We start from the raw sequence: 24,467 nt of genomic DNA on the forward strand, positions 1-24,467 counted from the left end.
AACTTCTGATCTGTAATCAATTCATTAGCCATATGAGCTTTAGACACAAGATATCTTATATTTAACAGTCCTTTGCTAATTTACACCCCTCTACAATATTACTCTTAGTAATCTCTGACTGACTAAGGCGTATATCGTTAGCTCCTATGTGGAAAACTACCTTCATGTACCTATGCTTGCCTAAGACATTAAAGATTACCTGCTAATCTCACCTCATCTAATATTGTAGAGGGATGGTGCCACGGATGGCAGCCTCAGTGCTTAGCTCCTCACTGTTTGTTCTGTTTTTGTTAGTTTTTCCTGCTCTTTGTCAAGAAAATCCGGTCAGATTCACCAGAGATGAACTGCTGAACATTCGACAGTACACACCACAAGTTCTTTTATCGGTTTTTGAGTATTCCGACGTTTTGCTGCATATCGTAGTTGGCAGAGTGGCTGCGCTGTTTAAGCGCTTCAGGATGCGCAGACGGGGAAAACGCGCCGGCGCGTTAGTGAAACTTAGCGCGGTTTAAGAACACCGCTTAAAGCATCCACCTGGCGAATCTCCGCTCTCTTCCCAACAAAACGGACGAACTCCTTCTGCTCACCCGGAAAAATAATGATTTTTCGGACTCTCTGCTTCACGGAAAACTGGCTGAACGACACCATTCCGGACAGCGCGTTAAGTCTGCCAGGCTTTCAGCTTTTTAGAGCGGACCACGACGTAGAACGGGGAAATCGCATGGCGGCGGGACGTGTTTTTACATCAATGAAAGGTGGTGTTCTGATGTAACTGTGTTAAAGAATATGTGATGTACCGAACTGGAAACACTCTTCATTAACTGCAAACCATTCTATTTGTCACGGGAGTTTTGCTCGTTCATTCTGGTGAGTGTTTACATTCCACCGCAAGCGCACGTGAGCTCGGCACTACAGACACTCGATCTGATCATAGAGAGTGAGCAACAACACCCGGACTCTGTACTAATAATTCTTGGGGACTTTAATAAAGCGATTCTCTCACGTGAATTGCCTAAATACAGACAGCATGTTACATGTCCCACCAGAGACAGTAACACACTGGATCACTGCTACACAACAATAAAGGATGCTTATCACTCTGTCCCACAGGCAGCTCCTGGACTCTCTGATCACTGCTTAGTTCATCTCATACCGACCTACAGGCAGAAACTGAAAACAGCTAAACCTGCATTAAGGACTGTAAAAAGATGGACTAAGGAAGCAGAGCAGGATTTACAAGCTTGTTTCTCGCTCACTGATTGGACTGTTTTTGAAGATGCTGCCACCAACCTGAACGAGCTCACAGAGACTGTAACATCATATATTAGTTTCTGTGAGGATTTGTGTATTTCTACCAGGACTCACTTAACCTACAACAACGATAAACCATGGTTCACTGAAAAACTCCGCCAGCTCTGTCAGGCCAAAGTGGATGCTCACAGAAATGGGGATAGGGTCTTGTACAAACAGGCCAAATACACACTGGAAAAGGAGATCAGAGTGCGGAATTATTCTGAAAAGCTCAGTTTTCCTCTAATGACTCAGCTTTAGTGTGGAAAGGTCTGAAAGCCATCACCAACTACACGACACCATCCCCCCATACTGTGGTGAATCAACAACTGGCAGACGACCTGAATGAGTTCTAGTGCAGGTTTGAAAAAGCCCAATTCTCACCTTCTGTAACCCCCGACTCCTACACACCTAAAATTCAGTTCAGTGAAGATGATGTGTGTCAGGTCTTCAGGAAGATCAAGCGAAGAAAGGCACCAGGCCCAGACAGCGTTTCACCAGCCTGTCTGAAAGCCTGTGCTGATCAGCAGGCCCCCATCTTTACACAGATATTCAACACGTCACTGGAGCTGTGTGAAGTCCCCTCATGCTTCAAAAGCTCCACCATCATTCTCGTCCCAAAGAAATCCAAAATTACCGGACTTAACGACTACAGACCTGTGGCCCTAACATCTGTGCTCATGAAATCATTTGAAAGACTGGTTCTGGCTTATCTGAAGGACACCACTGGACCCTTACTGGGCCCTCTGCAGATTGCCTACAGAGCAAACAGGTCTGTGAATGATGCAGTCAATATGGGGCTGCATTATGTTCTGCAGCATCTGGACAGACCAGGGACTTATGTGAGGATCTTGTTTGTGAACTTCAGCTCTGCCTTTAACACCATCATCCCATCACTCCTTCAGCCCAAATTAACCCAGCTCTCCGTGCCCTCTTCTGTCTGTCAGTGGATCACCAGCTTTCTGACAGACAGGCAGCAGCTAGTGCGACTGGGGAAACTCAAATCCAACACCCGCACCATCAGCACTGTAGCTCCTCAGGGTTGTGTCCTCTCCCCACTGCTCTTCTCTGTGTACACAAACGACTGCACCTCTAATGACCCCTCTGTCAAGCTCCTGAAGTTTGAAGACGACACCACATTGATCGGCCTCATCCAGGACGGTGACGAGTCTGCCTACAGACTGGAGGTTGAAGAGCTGGCTGTCTGGTGCAGTCTCAATAACCTGGAGCTGAACACGCTCAAGACAGTGGAGATGATCGTGGACTTCAGGACAAACCCCCTGCTCTCCCCCCACTCACCATCATGGACAGCATTGTCACAGCAGTGGAGTCCTTCAGATTCCTGGGAACCACAATCTCCCAGGACCTGAAGTGGGACATTCACATTGACTCCATTGTGAAAAAGGCCCAACAGAGGTTGTACTTCCTTCACCAGCTGAGGAAGAACAACCTGCCACAGGATCTGCTGAAACAGTTCTACACTGCAATCATTGCATCCATCGTCTGCACTTCAGTAACTGTTTGGTTCAGCTCAGCTACCCAATCCGACCTCAGAAGACTACAGAGGGAAGTCCGGACCGCTGAGCGAATCATTGGCACAACTCTCCTCACTCTCCAAGATCTGTACTTCTCCAGAGTGAGCAAAAGGGCAAAGACAATCACACTGGACCCCTCACATCCAGCACACTCACTCACTCTGGACCCCTCACATCCAGCACACTCACTCACTCTGGACCCCTCACATCCAGCACACTCCCTCACTCTGGACCCCTCACATCCAGCACACTCACTCACTCTGGACCCCTCACATCCAGCACACTCACTCTGGACCCCTCACATCCAGCACACTCACTCTGGACCCCTCACATCCAGCACACTCACTCTGGACCCCTCACATCCAGCACACTCCCTCACTCTGGACCCCTCACATCCAGCACACTCACTCACTCTGGACCCCTCACATCCAGCACACTCACTCACTCTGGACCCCTCACATCCAGCACACTCCCTCACTCTGGACCCCTCACATCCAGCACACTCACTCACTCTGGACCCCTCACATCCAGCACACTCACTCTGGACCCCTCACATCCAGCACACTCACTCTGGACCCCTCACATCCAGTACACTCCCTCACTCTGGACCCCTCACATCCAGCACACTCCCTCACTCTGGACCCCTCACATCCAGCACACTCACTCACTCTGGACCCCTCACATCCAGCACACTCACTCACTCTGGACCCCTCACATCCAGCACACTCACTCTGGACCCCTCACATCCAGCACACTCACTCTGGACCCCTCACATCCAGCACACTCCCTCACTCTGGACCCCTCACATCCAGCACAATCACTCTTCGAACTGTTGCCATCTGGCCGACGCTACAGAGCCCTGAGCACCAGAACGACCAGACATAGGAACAGTTTCTTCCCTCAGGCAATCCATCTGATGAAACTTAACATACACAGAACAAACCCTATTCTTACATTATTTACACATACTTATTTATATTTCAATTTGCACATTTATATTACAATTTGCACATTTATATTTCAATTTGCACATTTATATTACAATTTGCACATTTATATTTCAATTTGCACATTTATATTTCAATTTGCACATTTTTCCACTGTACATACAACTATCTATTATATATGTGTTTGTGTCTTATTATTGCCATTCTGTTTGCACTGTGGAGCTCCTGTACTAGAATAAATTGCTCGTATGTGAAAACATACTTGGCAATAAAGACCTTTCTGATTCTGATTCTGATTCTATGTCCGGGCCCCTGGCTCCCAGAATACACCTAACCAGTGCTGCTGGAGCCCCTAAAGGCCTAGCTAAGTTCACATGCCTTAAGATGGAGTCTCATATAACCAGAGCTCTTTCAGGGTTCTCAGCAGGTGCTTCACTGAGGAGAGCAAACCTATTAGACATGTGAAGTGGAGCGGTGTGGTGCTCCCGTGGGTACGCCTTAGCGTTAGCTTTGGCTTTGTGACTTTACTGCTGAGTCGTCACCCATTTGCCCCACTGTGAGGGCTCTAATGCCGGAGTTGGAGGGTTTATAACTCTGCCTAAGGCATCCAGATTTTCCCCTACAGAAACTACACTACTATCGCTATCCCTCTCTAGTGTCTGGATGCACACCTCTAAAGCTAAAATCTTCTCCGTCAGAGAGCTAACTAACATACACTTATCACATGTAAAATTAACGTTAATGACGGAGGAAGAATTACTAAACATGCTGCAGCTCACACACTGGACAAGCTGAAAGTTTGCAATACTTAATGATTACGTACCTTTGACTTGGATCAGATTGGAATATTAAAAAGATCCGAGACAACCCTAACCCTAGTGTTTATATGCTTTATGTCCTAGGAAGCCCTCATGTCTTTCACCTTCTGGCTCTCCCTCTTGGTTATGCTGTCATAGCTATTCTAACTATAGAGTCCCTGTCTGCACTTTACACTTAATGTACATTGTCCATCACCTATTTACAATCATGCCTAATATTCTCATTCTCTTTTTCTCCCCTCTCTCACATGGTCAGCCAGTGAATCATGCGATTCCTGTGGATGGAGCTGCCCGGAGACTGTCATGCCTTCTTTGAACCATTGTTGCATCTGTCAGCTTTATGGTCGGCTCTTCATAAGTGATCATTTGAAGATCTCAGCAGGAAGGAATTAGTGTTGGGTCTGAACTCAGAATTTGTGCTGACCCATTAGTTCCTCAGGAGCTCAGGAGTAGAAATGACATTATTTACTGTCCAGTGTCACCCAATTAAGGATGGGGTCCTTTTTAAGTCTGATTTCTCTCAAGGTTTCTTCCTTATTTCATCTCAGGAAGATTTTCCTTGCCACCGTCACCTCTGGCTTGTGCATTAGGGATATATTTTAGAGCTATATAATAACTTAATTTTAAACTTTAGACTTTATTTTTTTTATTCTGTGTCTATACTTCTGTAAAGCTGCTTTGATCTGTTAAAATGCTATATAAATAAATTCAATTGATTATCACCTCATGATTGTGTGTGGATGATCTTAAGTGTTATTAGAATCTGTATCGTGTTAACTTGTTTGTTAACAGAAAAGACTCAATACATGCTGTCAGTTTGCTAATTACACTGCTAGAGCGCTGACAAATAAATCGTGTTGTGAAGCAGACGTTGACTGGACTACTCCCTTCAGGGGAGACTCCCTACCTGACTGGCCACCAAACCCAATTGACAATGGATATGACTCAAATTTGTATGAAACAGAGATCAATGTGTAAATTGCTGAACATATGTGAGCTAGCAGTTTCTTGCATACGTGTTAGGGTTCTGCTCCCACAGAAACAGTGTGTTGTCCAATGAAGACCATGTATTACATTACGTTATCATTGAAACCATGTAAGGAGAAATGATATACAGCTGTGATATTAAACTTGATCAAGCTTAACCTTATGAATGTACTCATGCTCTTGGTTGATTAAGTGTACGAGTGATCCTTTAAGATTTTGTGTGTTGTCCAAGGACAAAAAGAGGGAATTGTAATGGAAATCTTAAAAGGAAAATTTCACAAAGTGTGAACTAGAGATTGTTCAGGCAACTTGGTAGAGGAATATGTGCTAGAAATAAGGGTAGAAAGTTTTAAGGACAAGCCTGATTAGCCAACCTTGTAATGTAGATTGTAGATGACAATGTTATCTTATACAGAGTTGACACTGACTCTGTAAAGAAAATTGTGTTGGCCAGGTATCACCCTCCCATGCTGTAGGTGAGGCAACACTGTTGGGCATCCTGGCTCTCCCTTTAGTGATTTGTGGATAAATGATGAAATAACAAAAGGCTACAACAAAAACAAGTACCTGTTGAATAGACTGGGTTGAATGTTGATTGATCGATTGTTCCTGCCCCTTTATCTCTAAATTCTTCACTGGTTGGTGCCCGTACATCTACAACCGACTGGGTTATTTTTGTTCCTAGGAAAGGATAGTGTACAGAAAATGGCAAACAAAAATGATTTATAAGCCCATTTTGCTCTCAAAAAAAATCATGCATGTCTTTAAGATATTTTCCCTCATAAACAGAACCTTGATCATTTTTAATTATACATTAAATAAATTAATGCAATTAATTGACCAAGTGAACCAGCATGGGGATGTGTTTCTGGTCAAGAATCCAAAGGTTTTCATTAGTGTCTCTGGGTAAAGACATCTGCTAAAGGAGGGAAATGTAATAAAAATACAATTTAAACTGCACAGTATATTTAGAGATAGTTATATAAACATGTAATGTATGCATGTAAATCTATGGTTTTATGTCAGTTAGGTAAAGGTTGATACCTTTCCATAGTGAGATCCCATACATGGTTTAACATGCCCCATTATAAAAGGATGTATGTAACCACATTGTTTTCTCTTTTTCTTTGTGTCCCCAAAAACATTTGTTAGTTTTTCATTTATATTTTCTTGGTTGTTATTTCACATTAAAGGTTGAATAACAAACCTTATTTATCTTTATATTATTTATTGACTTTTTTAAATAAAACAAAACTGTAATTTTTTTAAAATCAGACTTTTATATTCTCTGTAATTAACTTTACAGCAATAAAGTGTTTTAATTGACAGTTTCTTTAGAAGTTGTCTTATCAATTATTAATGAATGTCAAATTGAATAGCACAAAGTCGCATGACTGAAGATAATACATTAGACCTACCTTTACTTTCCTCCAGGTTTCTATCTGTCTTTGATGTAGTCTCAGTCCAATGATCTTGGTGTCTTCCTGGTGTCCCTGAGCGCTTCTTGTCTTGTGCACTGTCTTCAAAAAGTTCAGACATTTTGCAGATCGAGTCACTTCCTCCAGTCTCCTTCACCACTGCATCTATTTTCCCCAAAAGCTGAACAACCTCGTGTTGATCAAATTTAGATAGATTCTCAATTCTGTGGTGTCTCACATCACATTCATTGATGAATCCATGGACTTTACCTACAGTTAACGTTATTGTCCGTGTGCTAGACATTGGGCTATAAGTTTCTAATATGCTTCTGACTCTGTCATGTAGCTCATGTGATATTAATTCTGACTGAAGCACTAACAGAAACACATGAGGTCCAGGATCAGCAAGAGAAAAGCACTCTTTTACTCTCTGAATCACTTCCTCCTGAGAGAGATATAGGTTAAAGAGATGAGGTGTGTTTATGATGGTGATGAATCTTCCCTCCACATCACCACTGGCTTTCTCACTCTGCAGAACTTCAGTCTCAAATGCAGATCTGCCCAGGATGATGTTTCCCACTCTGCTGGTCAAAGGTACATTATCCCCCAGCAGCACAATTCTCACTTCAGACACTGAAAAAGTATTAGGACAAGAAATATCAATGATCTCTGTTCTCTGATATTCAGATTCAGTCCCAGAGTTAGGAAAGTTAAAAAAAAAAAAAAAAAAAAAATTGTTTCCTAATATCTTTTCAGAACAACTTTTACTTGAGGACAAAATGTGTCACTGATATTCAGTTTAGTGGCTGAAACAGAGAAGGGCTTCCAAAACATGATGAAATCTTTATAACTAATCTTTTTATATACATTTCATTGTGTGGCATCATTGTTACACTCAGTTGTGTAATTGTGTAATAGACATCTCTACACAGTAATCATATACAACTTTATAAAACATTATAAAGTAAAAACATTTCTTCATTTATAGAATTACACAAGGAGAGGTGAGACAATGTGGCTTCTGGTTTAGTGTGAAATAAATCAGTAACTCACTGGTGGCAGGTGATAAAGACTGATGTCTCCACAAGGGGTGGAATAAACCTGCAAGAGAAACATGACATGATATTTCATATTTAGCTCTACAGTAAAGGGGGATATGATTCAGCAGATTCCAAATCTTCTTCTTCTTCTTTCGGCTTTTCCCTTCAGGGGTCGCCACAGCGAATCATCTCTCTCCACCTAACCCTATCTTCTGCATCCTCAACACTTGCACCCACTAGCTTCAAATCCTCATTAATTACATCCATATACCTCCTCTTTGGCCTTCCTCTTTGCCTCCTGCCTGGCAGCTCCATGTCCAACATTCTCCTACCAATATACTCACTCTCCCTCCTCTGAACATGTCCAAACCATCTTAATCTCGCCTCCCTAACTTTGTCCCCCAAACGTCCAACATGGGCTGTCCCTCTGATGTACTCGTTCCTAATCCTGTCCAATCTTGTCACACCCAAAGAGAACCTCAACATCTTCAGTTCGGCTACCTCAAGCTCTGACTCCTGTCTCTTCTTCAGTGACACTGTCTCTAAACCATACAGCACGGCCGGTCTCACCACTGTCCTGTACACCTTCCCCTTGATTCTTGCTGATATTTTCCTATCACACAGAACTCCTGACACCTTTCTCCACCCACTCCAACCTGCCTGCACTCGCTTCTTTACTTCTTTCCCACTCTCTCCATCACTCTGGACTGTTGACCCCAAGTACTTAAACTCCTGTACCTTCTTCACCTCTTCACCCTGTAACCTTACTATTCCACTTCTCTCCCTTTCATTCACACACATGTACTCAGTCTTACTACGACTGACTTTCATTCCTCTTCTCTCCAGTGCAAACCTCCACCTCTCCAGGTTTTCCTCCACCTGCTCCCTGCTCTCACTACAGATCACAATGTCATCTGCAAACATCATTGTCCAAGGAGACTCCTGTCTGACCTCCTCTGACAACTGGTCCATCACTATAGCAAACAGGAAGGGGCTCAGAGCCGATCCCTGATGCAGTCCCACCTCCACTGTAAACTCCTCTGTCTGACCTACAGCACACCTCACCACTGTCCTGCTCCTCTCATACATGTCCTGCACCACTCTGACATACTTCTCTGCTACTCCTGACTTCCTCATACAGTACCACAGCTCTTCTCTTGGCACCCTGTCATACGCTTTCTCTAAGTCTACAAACACACAGTGCAACTCCCTCTGACCATCCCTATACTTCTCCATCAACATTCTCAGAGCAAAAATTGCATCTGTTGTGCTCTTTCTGGGCATGAAGCCATACTGCTGCTCACAAATTTCCACCACCTTCCTTAACCTAGCTTCCACTACTCTTTCCCACAACTTCATTGTATGGCTCATCAACTTTATCCCCCTATAGTTACTGCAACTCTGCACGTCACCCTTATTCTTAAAGATCGGCACTAACACACTCCTTCTCCATTCCTCAGGCATCCTCTCACTTTCTAATACCCTGTTGAACAAACTAGTTAAAAATTCCACTGCTTCCTCTCCTAGACACTTCCAGACCTCTACCGGGATGTCGTCAGGACCAACTGCCTTTCCACTTTTCATCCTCTTCAAGGCCTTCCTGACTTCATCCTTTCTAATCTTATCTACTTCCTGTTCCACAGAGTTCACCCCTTCTACTCTTTTTTCCCTCTGATTTTCCTCATTCATCAGCTCCTCAAAGTATTCCTTCCATCTCCTCTGTACACTCTCCTCACTTGTGAGCACCCTTCCATCTCTATCCTTAATAATTCTAACTTGCTGCACATCCTTCCCATCTCGATCCCTCTGTCTAGCTAACCTGTACAAGTCCTTCTCTCCTTCTCTAGTGTCTAACCTAGTGTACAACTCATCATATGCCTTCTGCTTGGCCTTAGACACCTCCCTCTTCACTCTGCGCTGTAACTCCTTGTATTCCTGTCTATTCTCTTCAGTCCTGTCCATATCCCACTTCTTCTTGGCTAATCTCTTCCTCTGTATACTATCCTGAACTTCCTCATTCCACCACCAAGTCTCCTTATCTTCTTTCCTCCTTCCAGATGACACACCCAGCACCTTTCTCCCTGTCTCCCTGATCACTTCTGCTGTAGTTTCCCAGTCATCCGGCAGCACTACCTGACCACCCAGAGCCTGCCTCAACTTCTGTCTAAATTCCTCACAACATTCCTCCTTTTTCAGCTTCCACCACTTAGTTTTCTTCTCTATCTTTGACCTCTTCCTCTTACAGACCATCAGAGTCATCCTACACACCACCATCCTATGCTGTCTGGCTACACTCTCTCCCACTACCACTTTACAGTCACTAATCTCTTTCAGATTGCCTCTTCTACAAAGGATGTAGTCTACCTGTGTTCTCCTACCTCCACTCTTGTAAGTCACTCTATGTTCCTCCCTCTTCTGAAAATACGTGTTAACCACAGCCATGTCCATCCTCTTAGCAAAGTCTACTACCATCTGTCCTTCAAGGTTCCTTTCCTTAACTCCAAACTTGCCCATCACCTCCTCATCACCTGTGTTCCCCTCACCAACATGTCCATTAAAATCTGCTCCTATCACCACTCTCTCGCCCGTGGGAATACTCTCAATCACCTCATCGAATTCACACCAGAATCTCTCTTTCTCCTCTAACTCACAACCTACCTGTGGGGCATAACCACTAACAACATTCAACATCACCCCTTCCATCTCTAACTTCAGACTCATCACCCTGTCTGACACTCTCTTCACCTCCAGAACATTCCTCACAAACTCCTCCTTCAGGACCACACCTACCCCATTTCTCTTACTATCCACACCATATTAAAACAGCTTGAATCCTGCTCCTATACTACGAGCCTTGCTACCCTTCCACTTGGTCTCCTGTACACACAGTATATCCACCTTCCTTCTCTCCATCATATCAGCCAGCTCTCTACCTTTCCCTGTCATAGTACCAACATTCAGAGTCCCTATTCTCAGTCCTACACTCTTACCTTTCCTCTTCTCTCTCTGTCTGTGCACTCTCCTCCCTCCTCTACTCCTTCGACCAACAGTAGCCCAATTTCCACCGGCGCCCTGTAGGTCAACGGCGCCGATGGCGGTCGTTGTTAACCCGGGCCTCGACCGATCCGGTATGAAATTCTTACTGACAACTCGCATGGTTAGATTTGGCAATGTTTTATGCCGGATGCCCTTCCTGACGCAACCCTCTCTATTTATCCGGGCTTGGGACCGGCACAGAAGTCACTGGACTGTGACCCCCATGGCTAGATTATTCAGCAGATTCCAAATATTTATGAAAAATACTGTGGAAGAAAAAGTGAGGGATAAAATTGAAAACGCCAAGGAAACAAACCAAGAAATGACATTATAGAATTATATTACATTCCACGGGCGGTTCTAGGGTCTCATCTTTAGGGGGTTTAGCCCTCAGTGAGAATTTAAAACAAGAAGAGTTTTATATTATATATTATATGACTACATAATAAGCCAAAAGTTATGGGATTATTTAAAATGGCAAACGTGGACACCAACATTTACATTTACATTTACGGCATTTAGCAGACACCCTTATCCAGAGTGACTTACAACTGAGCAACTGAGGGTTAAGGGCCTTGCTCAGGGGCCCAGCAGTGGCAGCTTGGTGGACCTGGGGTTCGAACCCATGACCTTCCGATCAGTAGCCCAACACCTTAACCACTGAGCTACCACATCCCCATGTTATGCATGTTATGCATGATGTAATGATGCCAATCTTGAATCAACATTAATGTATGAATGTACATTAAGTTTCTCAGTTTGTGCTGAGCATTTTCTATATATTACAGACATCACAAGTGTCCCGGATGTTCCGGAAGTCTCCCGCATATTGATAGCGGCTCCCTGATGCCAGCAAATTAGTTAAAATCTCCCGGAATCTAGAGCGAGCGAGCGAGCAAGAGCGCGCATGCGCGACAGAGACCTTGTAGAGCGCGCACATTTTACACCATCATGGCTCATGGCAGAGGGAGAGAGACCCAAAAAACACAGTATAAGTCACACTTTACACCATGTGTCTTATGTTGTTTTCGAAATACCTCCCGGAAAATACTTTTTACAGGTTGTGATGTCTAATATTATATCATCAGTATCCAGTGTCCAACGTGTCAGTAATAATGTACTGTGTTTATAACCGCTTATAAAGGTGTTTCAGGCCACAGGTTAGAACTGAAATCTCTAAACTAAGTTACAGAACGCTAAAAACCCCAAAGTTACTTAAGATTAGTTCGACATTTAGGACAATTCTAATAAACATTTTAAACATCTGTTGTTTGTGCTGTAATTAATTCTCACCTTCACCCGACGCCATTTCATGACCGGAGCCGAAATCAAAAGTGAAAGCAGGAAGTTACAGCATTATAACGGAATAATGGCGCGCGCTTAGCGGAAGACGGCAGAACAGGGGAAGTTTTAGCCCTTATTAGGGTGTCTCCTGCCCCCTGTGTGTGATCTCAGCCTCCCTAAAACTATAAGGATAATTTTTACCTTCAAAAATAAACTATAAAAATCACGATAAAATGCAGGACATGTCGTCGATGGGAAAGAAAATTATTTATCAGTTTGATCAAAGAGCGGATTTTTTTTACTTTGCTTTTACGCGCGTGCGTTGTAGTCTTTCATTACTGCGTCTTCAGCTGTGTGCTTTATCTGACCGGAGAAGCACAGGCACGCGCAGCGTGCACGCGCAGTCAGAGCTAGAGGAGTTTATCTATAACGTGTATAACGTATAGAAGGTGTGTTATAAATGTGAGTAGATGCAGCTGTGAACGGTCATTCAGTGCACTACATCGCCTCCACACCTGACTCAGGGGAACAATGGGTCAAAACAGGCTCCATTACCTGGCTGTGATGTCAGATGAAAGAGATGTCTTTAATTCCATAGATCAGGACAAACTTATTGACCGTTTTGCCTCGATGAAAGACAAGAGATACAGCTTAATAATACCGTCTAAAAATTAACTGCAAAGTAATTCACAAATCCAGGGAATTTGGCACTCATGAGGTTGTACAATGTTGTGCTATTTGTGTTCAAATTGTTTGCACACTTGACACCCCACTGCTCCCACTACAAACCTCCCTCCTTTTATAAAAAGTTTACTCCATCTCTCAGTCAAAGAGTAAAACAATACAGAATTGAATGAGGTATAAACAAATCTTTATCTAATGAAATATTTTAAATTGAATTTAAAGTGAATATTAACATTATCTTAAATAAGATATATATTAAGAAAATATATAAAATATATAAAATATATATAAAGAAATAGAACACAGCTTTGGATTTTGGGATTAACTTTGGTTCCCTCTACAGTCTGGGCATTTTCAGCATTGTTGACACCAGTCTATTTGGACTGTCCGGAGGAAATTGAAAAAGTCATTTACACATTTTGAATTAAAAATCTTACCATCAAAATATTCCTATTCTGCACTTACTTGAGGTAAAATCATCAATGATGGCATCATAGGACAGGTGTTTTCCCACGCCATGATTTATGCTCATGATGGCCAGTCCACTTAAACGTTCCTGTGACATGGAAGACCTCAGGTAGCTTTTGATGAGCTTTAGTTTTGAAAAGCTCCTCTCTGACAATGCTACTGTTACTGGTAGTGTGACTGCAATTCTAAGGGCTATCCAAAGGTTAGGATAGAGTTCCTCCAGGTGTTTCTCACAGAGAAAGGAAAGCAGCTCCAAGGCAGTCATTTTATCTGATGGCAGATCAGGTAAATTCTGAATCTCGTGTGCCAGATCCATTCCACTGATGTCACAGTCATTTCTGAAGGTTAGAGTGTTATGAACTTCCATGCAATGAGCCTTTAAAGATTCACTAGACATCTGAGAGGCAGTGCTGAAGTTCAGCAGCACTCCATATTTGGTTTTCACCTGGTTGAGTGTTTGAAATCTCTCATCCATGGACGTCACAGCAGAGTCGACCACAATGTTTAAGAAGTTGATTTCAAGGTTTTTCAGTGCATCAGTCACTGGTTCATCAGGAGCCTTGTAGCTAAAATGCCTCTTGCTGTTTCTCAGTCTCTTCTCTTTCAGAGAAAGATTAGGGTATGCGGGTATACATAATAAAAAAAAAAATAAATAAATAAATAAAAAAATACCTCAGGGACATAGACGCCCCTGCCTTGCATAGTCTTCCGCTGCCTTGTGGGACAGGTCCTTGTTAGAACTAAAGGCTAAGGGAGACAACCCCGACAGAAAACATGCAAATGTGGAGGCATCGAGGGCAGTCGATGAACGGAACTCCCGTAATCCTCTGGCCATCCGCTGCAGGGAATATTAGTCTGCGCCTGTCTCTACATGTTCTTGCCGGCGTAGATCCACTAATAACTCCCCCAGAGAGTGCTGCTAGTAACTTGCAAAAGCTAACAACACTTCAACACTCCTTGCAAGCAGTTTTCATGACATGAACAACCGCAATAAACTCCATACAAGAAGCCTTCTACAGCCAGTTAGCATATACTCTCAGACAAGTCCCTCACACCGACAAGCTTATCCTGATGGGAGATTTCAACGCCAGAATAGGGAGTGAATACGACAAATGGCCATTGGTCTTAGGAAAACATGGAATTGGGAAATGTAATTCCAATGGAGAGCTCCTACTGTCTCTGTGCTCTGAATTTGAATTGACAGTGACAAACACCATGTTCAAGCAGAAGGACGACAGGAAGACCACATGGATGCATCCTCGCTCCAAACATTGGCACATGATAGACTTCATCATAACAAGGCGCAGGGATAAGATGGACTTCTGCAACACCCGAGTCATGCGTGGAGCAAACTGCTGGACTGATCATCAGATGCTGAGATCAAAAGTGGCATTTCACCTTAGGCAAAAGTACAACAAGCAAGGTTCTAAGAAGCCATCCAAGCTCAATATAGCGAAACTCAAAGCCATCGATCAAAGAGAGGGTCTAGCAAGAGATATGAACGATGCTCTCGACAAACTTGAAGTAGTGGAAAGATCTTCAGTGGACCAGGAATGGGCAGCCCTACAACAAGTGGTATACAACACAACAAAAAGTCTCTTGGCAAACCCAACAGAAGACATCAAGACTGGTTTGATCCCGACGACCAGAAACTACTACAACTGCTGAACAAGAGAGACCAAGCCCATCAGAAAGTGCTGCAAACCAGGAGTACTAGATCAACTGTTGCATCTTACAAAGATGCCTGTAGACAACTCCAACAGCACACCCGTTCCCTAAAGACGGCCTGGTGGGACAGAAAAGCAGAAGAACTACAGGGAGCTGCGGATAGAAATGACATGAAGAGCTTCTACAGTGGACTCAAGGAAGTCTGGGGTCCCCAGAAAAAAGGACCTGTACAACTGAAGTCAGCAGACGGGCAGGAGATCTTCTCAGACAACAAGAGAGTCCTAGCAAGATGGAGTGAACACTTCCAGAAGCTTTTGAATGTCCCGGGCGAGATTGAGACTGAAGCCCTTGACAACATACAGCAGCATACCATCAAAACTTGCCTTGATGAGACTCCATCCATGGATGAGATGATGAAAGCAATTGCAGGCCTGAAAGATGGCAGAGCACCAGGTGGAGATGGGATTCCTGCGGAAGTATGGAAGCACGGAGGTACCAATCTGCTTGCTAAGCTACACCAACTGATATGCAAGGCATGGGATGAAGGCTCAGTCCCGCAAGCATGGAAGGATGCCACCATTGTAACCATCTACAAGAAGGGTGACAGAACAGATTGTGGGAACTACAGAGGAATCTCTCTCCTGTCTATTGCAGGCAAGGTCTTTGCCAGGATCCTCCTTGACAGACTTTCCCAGCACATCACCCCAGAAGTAGTTCCAGAGTCACAGTGTGGATTCCGATCCAACAGGAGTACCATTGACATGATCTTCAGTCTCAGACAATTACAAGAAAAGTGCATAGAACAGGACCAGCCACTGTACATGGTATTTGTTGACTTTACAAAAGCCTTTGATACAGTGGGTAGGACAGGACTGTGGAAACTACTGAGGAAGTATGGATGTCCTGAGAAGATTACATCCATGATTGAATCTCTTCACACAGGGATGAAGGCAAATGTCAGTGACGGAGGAGAGTCCTCAGAGACTTTTGATGTTACAAATGGTGTCAAACAAGGTTGTGTGCTGGCCCCGACACTCTTCTCCATATTCCTATCAGCAATGCTGGAAGAGGCTTTTCAGGGCATGAATGATGGTGTCTATATTCAGTCAAGACAAGACGCTGACCTCTTCAATGCCACACACTTCAAAGCAAGGACCAAGAGTACCCTCGTACTGATTAGGGAACTGCTGTTCGCAGATGACAGTGCTCTACTTGCCCACTCTCCACAAGAAATGCAACGAATCATAAATGCTTTTTCTGATGCATCAAAGAAGTTCGGTCTAAAGATCAACATCAAGAAAACAGAAGTACTGTACCAACCAAACTCTTCAAGAACCCAGGAAGTGGATATTATAGTAGATGGAAACAAACTTAACTCTGTCCCAGAATTCACCTACCTTGGAAGCACAGTTGCAAAAGACGGACGAATAGATGCTGAGTTACAGAGGAGAATGGCCAAGGCTAGTGCATCCTTTGGCAGGCTGCGCCAGAGACTCTGGAATAACCACCATGTGTCCAGGAAAGTGAAAGGCAAGATCTACAGAGCAGTAGTGATATCTACGCTCTTGTATGGAGCCGAATCCTGGACAGTGTACAGACGCCATGTGAAGAAGCTTCATGCCTTCATGATGCGGCATCTTCGGTCCATCTTGAAGATAACGTGGAAGGACAAGGTGACCAACAAGGAAATATTGGATAGAACAGGACTGCCATCCATGGAAGACCTCCTGATCAGAAAGAATCTTCGGTGGACTGGACACCTTATGAGGATGCCACCCAACAGACTTCCTAAACAGATCCTGTTCTCACAGATACCTGTTGGCCAAAGGAAGAGAGGTAGACCTCGACTGCGGTATAAGGATACCATCAAGAGAAACCTGAAGCAGAGAAACATCAAGTTGGAATCCTGGGCTAAGCTGTCAAAACAGCGAAGCGAATGGAGTACAGCGGTAGCATAGAAAAGAAATGAAAACAGACATTGTCGCTTCGCGACCGTCAGCATAGTAGTAGTAGTAGTAGTCTCTTTCAGAACAGCCTCAACATTCATTTCTTCACAAATGCTTTTGGCTTTTGTCTGGGCCTCAGAGAATCCAGTTTCCCAGTATGTAGTGAGGGAGGACTTTGCATTTGAGATTAAATTCACTGCAATATCTAGCTGCATTGAGGCAGATTGGAATTTAGGACAAACACATAGGACAAACACGGCTCTGGGATTCTTTTAAGCAGTCTGGCTTGTACTCCTTGGTGCTTGCCCTTCATGTTGGCCCCATTATCGAAAGATTGCCCTCTGCAATCATCAAATGGAATCTTTAGCTCATTTAGCTAATATCTAAAATGACAGTGGACAGATTCAAGCCTGTTGTAACCTCAACATTCACAAAGCCGAGGAAGTGATCTTTGATCTCTGGATTTCCCTTTAAAGCCACACTTCTTAGAATAATGGACATTTGCTCCTGGTGACTAATGTCAGGTGTACAGTCCAAGATAATGGAGAAGTACTTTGAGTCTTTTATTTGAGTAACTATTTCTTCCAGAACCTTGGCACTTATAATCTGTATGAGCTCATTCTGTGTGTGCTGCCCAATGTAATGAGCATGTGTCCCTCCATCTTTAGTTATGCTGAGATGATTTTCCATAACCGAGACTGTGTGATACTTATTAAACGTGTAAGAACATCCCGCCATCTCTTTCTTTCTGCCTCAAAAATTGCCACTTGTATATGGTCAAGAGTCTGTCCGACTTAGGCGCAGATCAAGTTCTCTTCACTTAATCATGTTGTTTGTGTGATCAGAACTACCCTCATGATGTTCCGGAATGGTGTTGATGTTTGACCAGTCATTTACACCTTCCTTTATTATTTTGTAGTCTTTTGTATAAAAGAGCTTACAGCAAAAACAATACACAGCATTGTTTTTGATAGAGTATGAAAGCAGCTCCTAAGAATCTTTTCCCCATTTGACAGATGTCTCTGTAATAAGCCTGAATAAAACCCTCTTCTAGACTTGTCTTTAGGGTAAGAAAAATCCCTTCCTGGTTTGAATGGACCTCTGCGCACTAACTCAGTCCTCATTAAGTCTGTTAAGACTGAGGACCAGTCTGCTGGATCATTTGGTGGAGCAGCAACCGTTCTAATAAGGTCTGAGCTGCTTGTGTCTGATGCTGGCTGTACATCTCTGGTTGTTCTAGTACTGACTGAAGCTGCCTGTACTTCACCAGGGTCTGTGTTAATATTTGCTGAAGCTGGCTGTACTGGGTCTGTCCTAGTACTGCATGAAAATGGCTGTACTGAGTCTGTGCTAGTACTCGCTGAGGCTGGAAGTGAATGAACTGAGCCTGTGCTTGTACTGGCTGTTGATCCAGCATCTCCTCTACTAACAAATTTCAGCATAGCACCTGTAAGGTTTAGATAACTACTGTTACTCATTTTATAAGCTGCATTAGGCCCCACTTAAACTGCCTCCCTCAGATTCCTCTTTATCCATTTTCAAATATAAAATACTATTTATAATATGACGGCTCTTGCAATATTCAACTAGTGAATATTCAATAGCAGATATCAGAAATTATGTTTATACTAGTGTAAAATGTAATTCCTGATATAAAAATATGGTTACTAGAAATCACACTCTTAATATTTACATTTTAAGTATCGAAAACTGAATTCTTGATATCAAAAATCCATATCATGTGAATGTATAAAAGCTAAAATACTTGCCATACAGTATCACTGTGTTTTATAGTATGCATGAGAGCAATACTTGATCCCTGATGGTTATTATTTACTGAGGGATGTGCATTGACATTATGCTCATTCCAATATAAATCCATTGGTTTCCATATTGCATTAACGTTGTTGTAACCTTGATTGAGAGACTATAAACATTGTCATTAGGAGCGCTATCACGCTACTTTTTGTACTGGTCCTCACACAGATGTTGCTGCTGGAAAGCGCGCGTGTCATTTCGTGCACGATTGCACGTGCATATGAACGCATGTTCACGCGCGGTTATGGAGCTCCCGTTTATAAACACCGTCGGCTCTCTCTCTGTGTGTGTGTGTGAGAGAGAGAGAGAGAGAGAGAGAGAGAGAGAGAGAGAGAGAGAGAGAGTGTGTGTATGTGTGTGTGTGTGTGTGAGTGTGTGAGAGAGAGAGAGAGTGTGTGTGTGTGTGTGTGTGTGTGAGAGAGAGAGAGTGTGTGTGTGTGTCTGTGTGTGTGTGTGTGTGTGTGTGAGAGAGAGAGAGAGAGAGTGTGTGTGTATGTGTGTGTGTGTGTGTGAGAGAGAGAGAGAGAGTGTGTGTGTATGTGTGTGAGTGTGTGTGTGTATGTAATTAAGGAATAATACTTTAATTATTTTTACTAAGATTTTTCACGTGTGTGTGTGTGTTTGTGTATGTGTGAGTGTGAAGGGCAGCTTCATCTCAAAACGACATTATTACATGTCTGCAGAATCCCAGCCGTGTTCATGTCCCTTTTACACACTAGCACTGATTTATCATGTAAACAGAAGGTCCTGGTGTTGAACATGCTGATAAACACAACACACACCAATCACACTGCACTTAACACCAGGAAATCATGTGTCACAAAATGGTGTCTCGACATTTCCTGTAACTGTGACAGGAAAGAGTTTTGTATATAACTTATATTATACAGTATAGAGGACTTTTATTTTGCATTAGTGTGTCACAGTATTTTGTAGCGCTGAGACATCACCGTGACTTTGTCTTTAATATTCCCATAAATTTAGATACACACTAAACTCAGTATGACCTGAAATATGATTTAATAATAATAATAATAATAATAATAATAATAATAATAATAATGTTTAAAGTGCTTACTTTAAGTGAAGTGACATTTAGGTCATAAATAAATAATAATACAGAGAGACAAATATTTTATATTATAGAATTAAAACACCAGAAAGATTTCAAGCAAAAAGACTCAGTGTTTATTACACTGTATGTGTGTCTATTATTAAATAAGTCTTCTGTAAAAACTCAATACAGGATACACACTGTATGTTACACACACACACACACACACACACACACACACACACACACACACACAATTACATCACCTCTGTTTAAACACATTTGAATGACAGAAAATTGCAGTCACACAGTCATGTATTTAAAATGCTCTTATTGCAGATTACAAAAGGCTACATGAATGTACACTAAACACACACACACACACACCATGTAGCAGAAAACAGCAGTGTGTAGAGCACAAAGTACATAAAGGTCACAACATAAACTCTCATAAAGCAGCTACACACAGTAAAGTGCACACATGCAAATTAAACTATAAACACAACCCCCCCACCCCCAGTCTCACACACACACACACACACACACACACACACACACACTCACACACTCTCTCACTCTCTCACACACACACACACACACACACACACACACACACACAGACACACAGACACAGACACACACACACACACACACACACACACACACACTTTAAAGCATGCCCTGTACACATCTACTGGTCAGGCTGATGAGTGTCACACCTTCAGGGGGCGGAGTCAGTGTAAATGAATCAGAGTGATAAAGGGAAGTGGGCGTGGCTAAACTGCAGTGATAATGGAGTGGTGTGTTCACACTGCAGTGATGTGATTACAGTTCTGTAGAGCTGCAGTGAGTTTACTGTGTTAATTATTAACATTATACAGGATCAGTTCTGATGGTTTTCTATATTCTATTTTTAATCCTTTATGTTTTTATTAATAAATGGTTTTGTTAAAGAAGTTTTCTGTATAAATCTAAGTTATAAATGCTTTATTAAAGAGAGATTTCTGATTAAAACCTGTAATGATTGACAGCTGAACTTTAATATGTCTTATTTAATATTTCTCATCTTGTCCCCTTTATTCCTTCAGACTGACGGTGAATCTGTTGGTTAAATGTCACCAGTGAGACCTGAAGTTCAGTCATATAACAAACTGGAGAATAAATCAGATGATGTGAGGTGATAAAATCACTGAGTGTGTGAGCACAGAGACAAGTGTGTCCAGTCTTCATACAGAAACGTGTGTGTGTGTGTGTGTGTGTGTGTGTGTGTCTGTCACACATCACAAAGTATCAGCCCCACCTCCTAACAGGTTGCTCAGCAACAAGCCAGGCCCTCTGTCCTCAACCTGAGGAGAACCCCATAGGTTGTTGCCGTGGTAACCGGACGGCACCCCTCCCCACACCCCGCCCCCCCGGCTGTGGCCCCACTGGTTAAACAGAGAGAGTCCTGCCCCGTCCAGGTTGTCCCTGCCGAGCTTCGTCTCTCCTCCTCCACCTGTCTCGCTCTCCGTGTCTCTGTCTGTCTCCCCGTCTGTCTCTCTGCTGTGGGAATGTGTGAAGTACCGAGCCACATCCTCCTCACTCACAAACTCAGCCAGGATGGTGGTGTTACCCAGGACACACCTACAGAGGGACCATCACGTTAATAACCTACAGATTATAATGCATTATAAGGAGTACTGACATTACAGTACTGACACAGTAAATAATAATCTGCTGTTAAAGGTCAAAGGTTAAAGGTGATGAGGTATACATGTGCAGTGCGCTCTGGGCCTTGGCTGCCTCGTCAGGACTGCAGTAGCGAATCAGAGCGCTGCCCTGAGCCAAGCCGAGGTTAAAGGTCATCAGTGGGCCATGCTGCAGGCAAATTGTCTTTAGAGTGGAGCTGTCGATCTACACACACACACACACACACACACACACACACACACACACACACACACTATTTGTTTTAAACATAAAATAAAAACGGAAAGCACATTGTTAGAGCTGAAGATTAATAAAATAATAATAATTATTATTCTACAAGTACAATAATAAGTTAGAAGTCTTCTGGTGACTGGAATGATCCTGATTCCTCTGGTGTCTCTCCCCCTAGACGAGGAATCTCCAACCCCAAACCCCATCATGACCTTCTCCCTGTCAGATATGACCATGGTGGTGTGAACCTGTTCTTCTACCACAGCTTCATCCTGTAGACTGATATGTAGACCATATGTATGTGGTAGGTGAAAAGCACCCACACATCATGTGAGTAGAAAGATATCTGGGGGAAATCTTACACTGGAAGGTCTTTTACCTCAGTCACAGGTTCTCCAGGGAGAGACACATTAACACTCACATGATCTAGATGCTCCTACCTCTGTAGCACTTCTGCATCACGCTTCACTTGGGATCAGCTCTATGAGCTCATGGAGGAAGCTCATGATTCAGGTCTGATATAACAACACAGAACTAACCACAGGTTCAAAACCACCATGAGATAAAGGAGCCATATAGGGTTTACCTAAAGCCTGAAGCTCCCAGCACTGAGGAGCCACCCAGGAGCACTCCTGAAGTGTCATGAAACCACCTGAACATTTCTTCTTCTCTACACTGTTCCTCACATCAGTGTTCAGTGTATGTCTGACTCTCCAGCTTTGCTGCTTCATTAAAACAAAGCCATGACCTACAGACAAACACATTCTGTATTACCTGTGGTGTGAGGTTGCTCAGCAGTAGCCAGGAGCTTCCTGTAGATGATCCACCACTCCATGAGCTCTCTGAAACACCACAACACAAAACACCTCCATGTGACTGAGCTCCAGAACTCATCCTGATCGTCACAAACACTGTAGAAGTGTAAAACTTTACCTGTACCAAAAGGTGACTCCAGGCTCTGCCTCTCCGAACCCCACCCTCTGGGCATGTGAGGCTCCGCCCCTAACCATGAAGACTGCTTCTGATGGGTCAGACCCGGAGGTGGGCGGGTCAGCTGGGAGCTGTTTCGATTGGTCCTGTGTCCGATTGGCTCAGGAGGCCAGCTAGTGGCCAGCGCAGGGAATTTAGCTAGAAACATCAGAGCAGTATTTGTTACCAAACATAGTGCAGTGTGTGTGTGTGTGTGTGTGTGTGTGTGTGTATGTGTGTGTGTGTGTGTGTGTGTGTGTGTGTGTGTGTGTGTGTGTGTGTGTGCGCAGTGGTGTGAAAAAGTCTTGGCCCCCTTCCTGATTTTTTTATTTTTTTGCAAATAAAAATGCTTTAATGCTTCAGATCAATCTAATTTAAATATTAGCCAAAGATAACACAGTAAACACAACATGCAGTTTTTACATGAAGGTTTTTATTATTAAGGGAAAACTAAACCCAAACCCACATGGCCGTGTGAAAAAGTATTTGCCCCTAAACCTAATAACTGGTTGGTCCTCCCTTAGCAGCAAGAACTGCATTCAAGTGTTAGTGATAACTTACAGTGAGTCTGTTACAGCTGAGGCTGTGGGGGAATTTTGGTCCACTCGTCTTTACAGAATTGTTGTAATTCAGCCACATTGGAGGGGTTTTCGAGCATGAACCACCTTTTTAAGGTCCTGCCACAGCGTCTCATTATGATTCAGCTCAGGACTTTGACTCGGCCGCTACAAAGTCTTCATTTTGTTTATCTTCAGCCATTCAGAGGTGGACTTGCTGGTGTGTTATGGATCGTTGTTCTGCTGCAGAACCCAAGTTCACTTCAGCTTGAGGTCACAAACAGAAGGTCACACTTTGTCCTTCAGGATGTTTTGTAGACAGCAGAATTCATGGTTCCATTAATCACAGCAAATCTTCCAGGTCCTGAAGCAGTAAAACAGCCCCAGACCATCACACTACCACCACCATGTTTTACTGTTGGTGTGATGTTCTGTTTCTGACATGCAGTGTTACTTTTACACCAGATGTAACGGGACACACACCTTCCAAAAAGTTCAGCTTTTGTCTCGTCAGTCCACAGAGTATTTTCCCAGAAGTTTTGGGGATCATCAAGATGTTTTCTGGCAGATCTGAGATGAGTCTTTAAGTCCTTTTTGCTCAGCAGTGGTTTTAGTCTTGTAACTCTGCCATGCAGAGCCATTTTTATACAGTCTCCTTCTTATGGTGGAGTCATGAACACTGACCTTAACTGAGGAAAGTGAGGCCTGCAGTTCTATGGATGTTGTTGTGGGGTCTTTGGTGACATCTTGGATGAGTCGTCGCTGAGCTCTCGGGGTAATTTTGGTCGCCCGGCGACTCCTGGGAAGGTTCACCATGTTCCATGTTTTCACCATTTGTGTATAACGGCTCTCACTGTGGTTCACTGGAGTCCCAAAGCTTTATAAAGGGCTTTATAACCTTTTCCAGACTGATAGATCTCAATTACTCTCTCATTTGTTCTGAATGTCTTTGGATCTCAGCATGATGTGTAGCTTTTGAGGATCTTTTGGTCTACTACACTTTGTCACTGAGGTCTTGATTTAATGAT

The 24,467-nt window shown here is 43.3% G+C and overlaps 3 protein-coding genes across 4 annotated transcripts in view; 2 read left to right on the plus strand and 1 right to left on the minus strand.

The window, feature by feature from the left end:
* The window catches only part of LOC132842105 (GTPase IMAP family member 8), a 611,624-nt gene that overhangs the window by 331,012 nt on the left and 256,145 nt on the right, over window positions 1-24,467 (plus strand). The gene's annotated exons all lie outside the window — the stretch shown is intronic.
* LOC132842477 (uncharacterized) overlaps window positions 1-24,467 on the plus strand; it is a 301,251-nt gene that overhangs the window by 168,352 nt on the left and 108,432 nt on the right. The window lies entirely within an intron of this gene.
* LOC132842481 (trinucleotide repeat-containing gene 6B protein-like) overlaps window positions 20,105-24,467 on the minus strand; it is a 19,318-nt gene continuing 14,955 nt past the window's right edge. For both annotated transcript variants that reach the window (XM_060865209.1, XM_060865208.1), the window contains exons 12-15: window positions 22,847-23,041; window positions 22,688-22,755; window positions 21,747-21,886; window positions 20,105-21,616 (exon numbers count right to left, since the gene is read on the minus strand). In XM_060865209.1, the coding sequence (XP_060721192.1) occupies window positions 21,274-21,616; window positions 21,747-21,886; window positions 22,688-22,755; window positions 22,847-23,041 (746 nt within the window). In that variant the 3' untranslated portion in view covers window positions 20,105-21,273. The remainder of the gene's footprint in view (window positions 21,617-21,746; window positions 21,887-22,687; window positions 22,756-22,846; window positions 23,042-24,467) is intronic.

The sequence above is a fragment of the Tachysurus vachellii genome, chromosome 3 (genome assembly GCF_030014155.1).
Source record: "Tachysurus vachellii isolate PV-2020 chromosome 3, HZAU_Pvac_v1, whole genome shotgun sequence".
Lineage (NCBI taxonomy): Eukaryota > Metazoa > Chordata > Actinopteri > Siluriformes > Bagridae > Tachysurus > Tachysurus vachellii.